The sequence below is a fragment of the Hermetia illucens genome, chromosome 5 (genome assembly GCF_905115235.1).
Source record: "Hermetia illucens chromosome 5, iHerIll2.2.curated.20191125, whole genome shotgun sequence".
NCBI lineage: Eukaryota > Metazoa > Arthropoda > Insecta > Diptera > Stratiomyidae > Hermetia > Hermetia illucens.
The window spans coordinates 75,401,615-75,413,796 of record NC_051853.1 but is presented as its reverse complement, the minus strand read 5'-3'; the positions used below and the strand labels follow the sequence as shown (position 1 = coordinate 75,413,796).

Genomic DNA, 12,182 nt, shown 5'->3' with positions numbered 1-12,182 from the left:
CTGGGTGGGTATCAGGCACCACGATTTGTTTAATGGCTGGACCGATCATCAAAGATATAAAATCGCGTGGACGTGCTATTAAGAAATGTGCATGGTGCACCAACCGGCAATTATGCGCCATCGTTGACGTTCCGCCGAAATGAGTCTCAATTTCCCCCAGAGCTGCACTCTTCCTCCGCTGTTCTAAACCATATGGCTCCAAGGCTCGTCGAAATAGTGGTTTACATTGTACGACAGAGCCCACAGGGAGCTCGTTGTTCATATATGACCTATCTGCCACCACTTCCGCTTTCCAATCAACACGTCCTTGGCCACTGATAGCCTTGCACTGATGTTGTACTTTGCTTATGACTGCTTCGGGCAAAAGTAACTCAATGGCACAATATCATGCAAACAAGTGGAGACGAAAGCTTGTAAACTTCGGGGATCATTGGTTGTCACTTCTACCTGCTACTCCCACAAAGCAACACTGAAAGAATATTGGTACCGAACAACCTCAACTTGTTCTTGGTGTTGAAATTGTTGACTTTCAAGATTTTGGACAAAACATCAAAGCCATATCTGAGGTTGTTAAGGCATCTAGGGACGTCAAATTCAGTACCATCTTCGATACTGACAATGTTGCACAGATATGCAAATTGATCAATGCCTTCAATGCTCTTCACTTTTCTTCATTAGTCAGTGCCTTTGCCTTCTTCTTAAAATTCAGAGTTCATTTGGCCAAGTTCCATGACCTGGTAAAGGAGGAAGCAGACATCATCTGCATATCTGGGTGTTTAAAGAAACATGCCTCCAAGCACAGCAGCATGAACAATATTACCCACAACCTGAAGAAATAATATCAATGCCAAAATGAAACCCTGTTGAACTCCGCTTTCGAATACAAATTTCTCCCAAATTCTACTTCGATGCAGCGCATGCATTTTGCCCCGAATTTATACAGTAGATAATATCTTAAATGAGTTTTACCTCCCTCCATGCTGAAGACATCGGCGTTCATTCAAGGCTGAGACTAGGAATCAACTTCACTTACCATAGCGGTTTCCCTCAACAAGGCTTTCCTTATCCTAGACTCGACGAACTAAAAACTACCTCTCGATTTAAAGTGGTGAACGTGATGAATTGAGAAAATCGCAAAAACTTGTACAGACACTCTACTAGTACCAATCCCCCCTATTTTGCAAGCTAACCAAACGCAGAAAATAAGTTATACGATTTCTCGATAAGTGCCACCTGTTCAAAACTAATCAACCTTAGTGGAAAACCAAATTGCACAAACACAAAAAAAAATATGGCCCATTCTCAGTGTATGATCTGCTCAGTACCACTTGCTATCATCCACTTCAACTTATAACACGAAACACAGATGTTTCATCTCACCATAGGGTCAAAGCTCCCAATGTACAATACAATGGTCTTGTTAGCTCTCATATATTCCTCGGAAGCGTAGAATCTTAGCAAGAAAATTTGCAAACTCTAAGCCACGTTCCAAAAAAAAATCCTTTAAAAGATGTCTGGTCCATCACAGCAAAATGGATGGTTCCGTAGCCTACACAATGAAGGAACTTATAAGCGATACCACGACGGTCTGATTATGGACCAATTGGCTTAATAGGCTGCGGTAGACAGGTTATCTGATCTGTAGGGGTGAGAATGATCCAGGCGGGAAAGTCTAGAAGAACAATATGTATGGTAAAAAAAGAAAATGTGATACACCCTCAGAGGGAGTAATGGCGTAGGCCAGGTAACGAAATTGCTGTTAGGGATACAGAATTGGTTGGCCCGCCCTGGTGGCCGGATTTAAGATTCAAGCCCGAACTACGAGTGCCTCCGACGCTCAACTGCCTCGGTCATCGCACCGTGCTAGTGTATTATTTTAACTATAGCAGATGTCGTTCTATTGACTCTAGAGTATCTCCTTAGTTGCAGTTGTGACGAAAATTTTAGAATGCTTGGCTCAATTTTCTCGCAATTTATCTATATGTATGAAGAAGTTATCAATTACAGTTTCCAAGTGTGTGTTGTACTATATTTCGCTTCCGGCAATTCATATATATCAAAGTGCGCCCTTTATTCACCTCGAAAGAGTGCATCTATTGAATTTACTATACGGTGGTCCCTTGCGTTCTATTTTCTCAATCAACTTTTGTAGTCAGATCGAGAAGAATCAACCTTGGATCAGAAATGATATAAAATGTACACTTTTGCACATAACTCTATAATGGATGAAAAATTTGGTAGTTAAATCTACTTCATCACGTAACAAAGCGGATCGTCCATATTTTGGAAGTAATACAACTTTAAACACACCTCCATTACATATAATCCAAAGATAATTCCACCGATAATACAAAGCTGCATACTTTTAGTTAATTAGCCATTACTTTATATTTTGAATTAAACAATGCATCACACAATCCATGATTAGATAAATACTAGATTTATCTATTCCTACTACCAAAGAAACAAGAAAAAAATTAGATTGATCTAAAATTTCGTTCAGCAAGCACGCTCTCATGCATTTTGTTATTTATAATTAGGCAAAAGTCATCAGTGTAGTGGTGATAGTACATGCATTTTATTTTTATTTTTGATAACATACTCGTCGTGTACGTTTTATAGTGGGCTAGCACGTTTTTTACGAATTTTTAGTATTTCGATCGCTTCGGTGTTTTCTTTTTTTCCCCGAAATATCGTCATCCGAATTCACTTTCAAATGCCCTTGATTAGACGATAATAAAATGAAAAAAAAAATTCTATTGAAAATGCAAGAAGCTTATCAGGGTATAAGCAACTAGGCTGATGATATCGCTAACTGCAATTGTTTGTTTATAACTTAAAATGTTTGCTTTGATAGTTGGCGTAATTAGCATGCATGATTATAATCTAAATAATTGACGTAAATATCAAGAAAAGTCCAGATCAAATTGCAAGGTGACGTGTGAAAATTGCTTGAGAAAATAGCCTTCAGTAGATAATACAATAGCAAAAATAACTTTGAGATATTTTCAACCAAAAGAATGCTCCCTCATGAACTAAAGCAGATAGAGTATCTCTAGATGATTCGTAAGTTTATTGTTTGGACTTTTCCCCTTTCATTTGGAACTGAAGTGTCATTCATGTTCCTAATATTTGAACATTGAACTTTTTTGTGAACTTTATCCCAAGTGGATTATGTTTGGTCCTAAAAATTGTCAATACTACTCATAGTTATATGAACGACGTCATCCAGATTTCGTATGACGTACGAAAGATCGGTCACTTTGTAATTTACATACATATGATTCTTACGTCTTTTTGGAGACTCCAATATTGAGGTAGAATAGAAGATATTCTTTAGAGAACAATTTACCGTTTCTTTTTATATAAATCTAATAACTGAATTCGTATTTTCAATTTGAGTATCACATGTGTATACTCCAAGTTGGTTCAGGCATTCCCAGCAACTGTTGGATTTCACTCATCATATCGTAAGACTCGTGTGTTCTTGTGTAATCGAAAAAGGCTCCAAGTGGTGCAACTGGCAATCGAACTTGATGAGAGGAGCGGCGAAAGAGTGTGAGTCACTCGGGGCCAGAGGAGAAGGGGGATGATAGGTGGCCCACATAATTTGCAGCATGGCTCGGATTTTCCGAATAACTTTCACAATTACACAATTAGATAGAAGTCTTATTTTGGAATTAAGATTAAACGTCCTTGTATCATACATTCGACCCTTCTAAATTCTTCAGCTTCTTTCAACGGCGCCGCCCCCGCTTTCATTCTGAAACTTTGTTTACCCCACCTCTCTACGAACGCTGGGGATGGCCAGGATGACCATTCCGGTAAATATTTAAAGACAATATACAGAAAATTAGATTCCTTCAAAAGCGCGACAGCCACGGTTGCGGAAGGAAAACCAGACAACATATTTCTGGCAAAGGAGTTGAAAAGTGTTAAGGAGGGCTGAATTGAGGTAGTTGGAGGAGAAACGTTGGATAAAACCAGACATTTTGGAAGCTCGATTGATGATGTCAATGAAGTGCGAACTGAAGCAAAGTTTCAGGTATTGAACGGAGGTCAATCGTGAAATGGTTTGTCCTCCAAGAGAGTAGGAAAATGATGTTGGGGGGATTTGAGTGAAAAGCGCATCCAGTGGCATTTGTTACCATTCAGTGTCAGCTTGTTAACCGAACACCAACGAGCTAAAGTATCAAGGGTGGACTGCAAGATGAAGCACAGTCCAGCGGAGGTAAAGCAGAAGCAAATAATTTAAGGTCGTCAGCGTATAGCGAAGACGGACAGGTGAGGCTGAAGGGGAGGCCACGAATAAAATCTATAATCGTAGAGACCAAGAATGGAAACTTGAGGAATACCAAAGGAGGGAGAGAGAGAAAGAAAGGAGTGCACATGAGAAGAAACTCTGCAGGAACGGTATGAGAGGTAGGAAGAAAGCCAACATATCATTCAGGAGGGTGGGAAGTTGAGTAGAGAGTGTTTGGAGAATATTGTGTTCAACAGTATAAAAAGCGTATAACTCTTGTCGTGAATTATGGCATTTAGCAACGAAGTTGGTAAAGACCAGAAGGTTTGAAACAATAGATCAGTGTTTCACGAAAAAATGCTGTTCGTTCAAAAGAGGTGACCCAAACGCGCGGTCAGCCAGTTGTATCTCTCGAGGATTTTGTAGCAAAACGAAAGAAGAGAGATGGGATGGTAGTTCACAGTTAGTAAAGAATCTCCGCTCTTAAGGATAGGGATGATGAGAAAAGTAGTATTCTTCTAAACTTTTGTTGAAGATAATACCCAGAGGGAGTTGATCTTTAATTGCAATTAGGACTCCACCGCCAGTGGACTTACATAACGCTGTGCAATCTCTGTTGCAGCGGAAAATGAAATACCCATCGGGGAACTCAAAATGCAGTATATTGTCATTGAGCCAAGTTTCACAAATACAAATTACATGATGTTGCTAAGCCCGCGTGGTTCTTAATCCCTTTACATTTTGATAGAACAGACGGACAATAAACACAGCCGGGGTGTCCTGAAATTTACTTGTGAGTTACTACTATAGAAAGAAGAATTGCCGATTGTGTCATTTTCATACGGATAAGTGACTTTAAAAAAAGTTATCACTCGGTGGGGGTTGCTGTCTTTTGTCAGTTTGACACAAGACAATGGTGGAAGTACGCCAACCTTGTTTTTAATGTAATCCAGTACCTTATCTGTAGAAGTGGAAAACGTAAGTCTGGTTGTTTAGATGGGAAGGTCACCTATAACCCGAGGCTGCTGGCACGATTGAATCATTTGCCAGGATTGATAGCAGTGACGGGCAGTGGCGTTTCGTCGGCGACGAAAATGATGTTAAAAGGTCGAGCAGTTGTGTTCCAATTCGTAATCTGAAGAAGAGGATCTAAAAAATGTCCACTTGAAGGTAGCGAAACAGCATCGTAGACTTTTTCGGAATTGCTTCGGTGGCGAACTGCATAGCAGGCTGCGTTGTAGATTGGGCCACAAACGGAACAACAGTCTTGGCAGTAGACGGTGCTGTCGACTAAGGAGCAGCCGCGAGTGGAGCAGCGAGAAGCATGTGAGGCAGAGCCTGCTCGTCGTGGATGCCTCCAACTGCTATAGAAGTAGATCCAGGATCGCTTGTTGTTGGCACCCAACGAGGTCTGCACAGAGTATTGTCCGTGGTTCCAGCTGCTGACAAGTGGAGGCCAGCCAACAATAGGTGGAGAAGGCGGATAAAATCTGAATTCCGCACAGATATCACGGATATCCAGAATTCCAGAAAGAATTCCAAGACATTTAATGTGGAAAGATTTCCCGCAATAACCATTGCAATCCTAAAATTTCGACCGTGACAATTCGGGCTCCCTGCACATACAGATAAAATGCCATTGAGGAACATGTTGTTCAGAAAGTTTACAAAGTTGAAATGGTACACACCTCAGTGTATACAAAAAAAGGCTGTTGAAATGTCTGAATGAAAATTCAATATTAAAAAAGTTCAGGAAGGGCAGTTAAAAAAATGTTAAATAATTCAATATTCCACAAAATGTAATGTCAATAAGTCCACAAAATGTCACTATTGGAAAAGTTGGCGCAGGGGGCTAAAAATGCTTGCTTAGTTCGATCACTCGCTGAGACACTCAACGAGCACAACACGACCGAACGACTCTAGACCGATCAGCAACATCGCCAGCCTCTTCGTAACGTTGCTTAACACTTTCGTTCACTTTAAGCGATCGTAACATTAAGTATATTTTAGCGACGCTTGATGGATTAGTTGTTTGGTTTCCCAGTTCCCCCAGTTGAAAAACCATCATCACAGCCTCGAATTTACTAAACCCAAGTAAAGTTTCTGTTCCGACAAATGGTGATTGAGATCCTAAGTCCCGCTATCAAGTGCAAAGTAACTTCGTTTTCAGTTGTTAGGATCTTTTTAGCATCCTCGCACTAATTTAGATCTGCTACGAGATGCTCGAATAGCGCTACCTGACTTTCAGACGAAAAATTCTTTCCGGCTAACAGGTTTATTGCCAACACTTCTGCCTGAAACGCTAGTGTTTGGATCTAACCGGACCGATATGACATATTTCGGATTCACTTCATGTCTCGTCTTCATATTAGATCCGTCTGTGTACCATAATATCTGACTTTTCACCAGAAATATCCTACTAAATACTAAGGACTCGATTTTGGAATCCTACGAAGCCAAAACTCCTGCTCATTTTCAGAACTAGGTTGACAATTTCATAGTCTGAGGCCACAAGTGCTCACTTGCCATTTGCAATTAGAATCTATACCCTGTAACTGGTTCCTATATAATTTCAGAAATCTGGAATCATCTAATTCGATTCAAATAAATCGGAAAAAATACAGAAACAAAAGGACACTAACGTTTTTGAAAAGAACTGGCTGCTCCTTTATGGATGTATAGTCGAATTTGTACGAAAAATATCAAATATCAAAATTCATGCCGCTTGTATATTTGCTAGTTCAGTCCCCAAAGATACTTTTTCTCAATTTTATCGATAGGGGTTTCCCTGGATTTTCCACAAATTTTTCATTATGATCAGATCACTTGGAATTTTTATAACACTCACTCACTTACCATCGAATTAAATATTTGAAATCCTAGTCCTTAATTATAGAATTTTAAGTATCTTTCACTAATTTCAATTTTTTTAAGTAAATCGTTGCCCTGAAATCATCTTGTACTAAGGAAAGTTTCGACAGTTAGGATTATGTATTATATAATATTATGTGTATAAAGTCAAAGGGAACGTGTTGGTTTATATAGTTTTGTGCTTTTACCTTAAAATTAAATCTTTATTTAATTTATATGTGAGTTTAATGTATATTCACCATTTACAAATTTCTCTAACTTCACAGGTTTTAGTTCACAACTTCAATCCGCTGCTGAATTAGCTGGATCACCTCAAGGTAAGCATTAATGTTTATTTACTCTCCTACTATCGTATATATATACCTAATTTATTTTACTTAAATATTTTCAAGAAATTTTCAAATAAAAAATTTCTCTACTAAAACCAATCCTACATAATTTTACTATTTTTAATTTTCGAAAGAACAAAAAAATGAAGAAAAGAAATTTTGCCTTAACAGCATGAAACGTGTGTGATTTTTCTCAATATAATTGAAATTTAAGTGTATATGTCATGTTTTGATTGGGAACTTACTATTACATGAGTTTGAAATGTCATTCAAAAATTAATAAATGGATAATGCAAAATTTCTTTCTTTACGTTGTTGTGTATTATAAATTATATTTTGGTGGAAACATTTAAAACAAAAGACAAATTGAGATATCAGCATTCAAAGAAACATCGTTTTGAATGGGGTCGTGAACTATAGCTCTGAAAAGATTAGAAAGAAAGGGAAACTATCCGCATTTTTTAAAATTTCTTAATCGGGTAGATAACTAATAAACAATCATTGAGATTTGTTTTAATTAATTGAATTTATTTCGACCTTATATTTTTTATTTTGATTCAGTTTATCCTTACATTTAAATCGCTGTTAGCGGCTACTGACTATCAGTTCTAAGGACGAAATAATTGAATACATCGCAAACCCAACCCTTGCACGCTCTACGCAACCCATTCTCCAAATTGTAGCCCCAACACTTTCCTCATTAAAACTTACATAATTTCCTGCCTTAAAGTCATACTTAAAATTTTCAGATATTTCAGTTTATTCCCGCAATATCGTAAACTTGCTAAGATAACCCCATCCCCCAAAAACTTAAACTTTCCCACGTATTCAAACCCATATTAATTCAATTCATGCGGTCGACTTGATATGAACATTTAACAGGATTCTAGTTGTTAACAATTTCACATCCACCGTACACACATCCAGTCAAGTGGGCTACGTATACGCATACCCTTTGGAAAGTGTCTGCTTTTGTATAAAGTTTATAAGAGCTATCTTTCCATTTTATAGCACTCCATTGAAGCCAATAGATACATAGGTGTAGAACATATACAATCCGAAACAGTTTATGTGAGCATATCCTTTAGCTGAACCGAAATTACAAGCTTTAAGGCGTGAGGATTTGAGTGGAAATTCCTGGAGGAAGGGAAATGTCTACTTAAATACTTAAGTGTGATAAGGTTTTGTCCTTTTTGTTGGCCTCCGTACCATACGAGCAGAACAACTTGTTGACTATGATTTCGGGATTCCATGTGGTATTTCAAAGCTATACGATGAAGACGTAACAGATGGGAAGGAGCTAATAGTAGTCACTATGTTAGAATCCCCGTTGAACTAATTATGTTTTCACCTTTCACACGCACCACTTATAATTCCTGGGTATACCCTAAAAACATTTTCATTTAACACTTCATAAGTCAGTTTTGCTTAGAGGTTGATAAATAACACAATAAAATTACGACGGGATGATTTGAGTGAATAGTTTTGGGTTTTGGGGATAGGAAAACCTTGGTCCCAGTGATTTGCGGGTGATGCGATAGTTAATGTGATTTAATCGGTAATTAGACTTTTGAATATGAATCCTTAACGGGTTAATTACTTTCATTAGAGTCTATTTGGGAGGAAATATATCATGTTAACATTTGATGTATGTCAAGGATCGAAGAAATCTGGTAAGGGGTCTTGTAGGGAAATTTATGGCAACTATGTAGTAGATATTATGATGATGTGGTGTTTGCAATGAATATGTTGTTCCACCATAGCTCAGCTAATTGCATATAATTTAATGGATCTGGGCCTTTGATTTATGGCTGTTAGAGTGTGTGCCTTGAAATAAGTTGTTGACTTTCTAACAAATATGGATGCAATTTACAAATATTTACTTTGAAACATTTGTTCTTATCGTGAGATTGCTATCTTGAGAACATTCACCTTTCGGTGTTTCAACTCCTTTTGTCATCTACGGTAATCCCCCCAGCGGCCATTTGTTAGAGTTTGTGTATCGACTTAAAAAGCAAGATGATAGAGCTAACCATGTAAATCTAGCTCCACCTACTTTGAGTTTCATTGAAGATTCCGACAATGCGAGCTTGCACACCGCAATTTCTGCTCCTCAATGTCATAAAGTATAAATTTCACGTATGTATCTATCCTACTCGCTACCTCTAAATGTTACACTTACTGCTTCAAATGGCTTCAAATGCCATGAAGCGCGATCTAACCCACATCCTGCATCGTACCCTGTGATCTGATAATATATTTATTAAGAGATGACTCTTATCGATAGAGATAAGCTTGATCGAACCGTCAAGCACCGATCACTTGCAGGTGTCAATTTCCAGAATGCAAGGGATAGTTCCCCTTTATTCATCTGGTTTGACGACTTCAAAAAGTAAACGACAACACGGTTAAAAATTCAAGCCGAGGCGCCGATAAACATAACTCTATAATATAGTGATGGCGAACTCCTCCCGCTGCCAACTTTCAGAACCCCCGGTGCTAACTAAAAGTAGGTTAAAAGGAAATCTCCCTGACTCATATTATTATTCCATAAGTAATTGATCTGCTCGAAAAACATTATTCTGGCATCCTGCTACGTTTTCAACCAGGTTGGTTTCAGACTAGTTGCCCGTACAGCTTATACAAGATTATTTGACTAATATGCTGATGACTGACAAATCTGATCGACCTTCTTCTCGGGAGAACAGTTAAAACTACCTTCTTGGTCGCACAAACAAAAGCTTAGTTTTCGAATTACCAGGTCACGGAGAATCTAAAACTGAAAACTCGATCCTGAAATGAAAGGGAAGCTCCATCAGATCCAATTGAATTTTACACAGCCGTAACGATGAGAAATCACAATGAAACTCCCAAACTTGCGTGAAACCAATCAGAGATGAACAATTCCCAAAAATAATCATCAAAGCTATGTCTAACATATCAAACGACATCACCTCCAACTAACGTTGTCAGCGAACAGAATGGCCGTCTCCTTTTTCAGTACCGATAAGGAATTCCATTACACGATATAACCCGCAATGGAATTAACGCCCTTACTTAAAGTGTGATCTATCCACTACCATTTCTGCCTACTTATCAACATGTCTCCGTGTCGTTTTCTTAACGATTATTCTCTTATTTCACTTACACAAAAAGAATTTTCAGGATGGACCGCACGGAAAAGTTTCGCAAGAAAACCGTCAAGCCCAGAAGCATTACTGTTTTTGAGCGCATTAGTAGCAAAGAAGATTTCAGTTCTGTTTGTTGGAGGAGCAGCCGGTATCCGCATGTTGCTAAGGCTTCCCATATCACCCTCATGAGGTAGAGGACAGTTTTGTCTCATCAACACATTAAAGTTATATAATATAGGCTACCGAGAAGTTTGCGTTTCAGCTGATGTGCACGATGGACAATTTTTCTGACCAACCCTAAAACTGTGAATTTTAGAGATAATCACTAAAAACCACAAATTTTGCAAAATCAGAAGAGATATGCGATATAACTTATATTAGGATACCTCAGCGTTGTAGTACTTTAACGTCTTTCATAGGCTTTTTCTGCGACCTCCCTTCCTTCATGCATTTTTTCCTTGAAGTGAATCTACATTCATTGTTTTGGAGCAGATGTGACACTTTAGTTCAAATGAAAGTATAGGAATACAGCTAAATTTCCTTTTCATAACTTCATATTACGATATCACCTATTCATTCATCATCAATTCAAAAATTGCTTGGTCATCTGCACACGTGTTTATGCACGCTTACGAAACCCTCGACATTTGGCTACTGGAGTATTCGAACCAAATCCATTTCTACTGCCACTACTTTTGACCCTCTCTCGGTAATCCCAACGTGCCTTATTTAGAAAGTGCCTTACATCGTGGTTGAACTTACTTATTCCATGAGCAGCAGATACCCTGTAGCCTAAATATATAAATATGGTTGCCATTTACTTTTGGTGGGATATAGCGCATCAACTACACCTGTGCACCATCGACCGATCAACGACACCTGTACACCATTCGTGGTTACCTGAAATACCCTTCATCTTCGCAACCTGTTCTACTCCAAGTACGCTTGAGGCGATCCACTCGTCGGCCATCTTGGGAGGGGAGATTCCACTGCATATCGTAGCCAGCAATGCAAATGTTACCCCCCTTTAATGTGTAACCTATCTGCCACCGATCACGGTGCGTACGAGTGCCAGGCATGTGCACCGACCAGCGCACTCCGATGATACCATGCAGACAGGTGTTGAATAAGGCTTCAGACTGTTGGGCAACAGTGGAGTTCACTTTCCACGACTATTCCCATATAGCAACATAGATAGAACACTAGCACAAAAAAGTCTCAACTTGATCTCGGTGCTGAGAGAACTGCATTTCCAGAGTTTAGACAGGGCGACGAGAGCGGATCTAGCGCTGTTAATGTGTCAAACAACATTCAACTCGATGCCACCGTTGGCAAAAACAACGCTTCCTAGATATACCAATTTATCAACGCCTTCGCTCTGCCCATTAATCTAGATTAGGGGAGTGCGATGACCCGTCAGGCTGAAAAACTTAATTTTGTTGTTTATCTTCAATCCCACTATACTTGTCTCTCTTTTCAAATCCATTTGCCATTTGACCAAAGTTCGTGACCTGATGAGAGAACAAACAGATGTCATCAGAGCGGTCAAAGTGTGTGGAGAAAGAGATCTCCGAACTAGCTAGCATAGTGGTAGGGACCTGTGTGGCC

At 38.9% G+C, this 12,182-nt stretch overlaps 1 protein-coding gene across 8 annotated transcripts in view; it reads left to right on the top strand.

Moving 5' to 3' along the window:
* The window catches only part of LOC119658257 (broad-complex core protein isoforms 1/2/3/4/5), a 159,848-nt gene that overhangs the window by 113,608 nt on the left and 34,058 nt on the right, over positions 1 to 12,182 (top strand). For all 8 annotated transcript variants that reach the window (XM_038065546.1, XM_038065547.1, XM_038065549.1 and 5 more), the window contains one exon: positions 7,381 to 7,431. In XM_038065546.1, the coding sequence (XP_037921474.1) occupies positions 7,381 to 7,431 (51 nt within the window). The remainder of the gene's footprint in view (positions 1 to 7,380; positions 7,432 to 12,182) is intronic.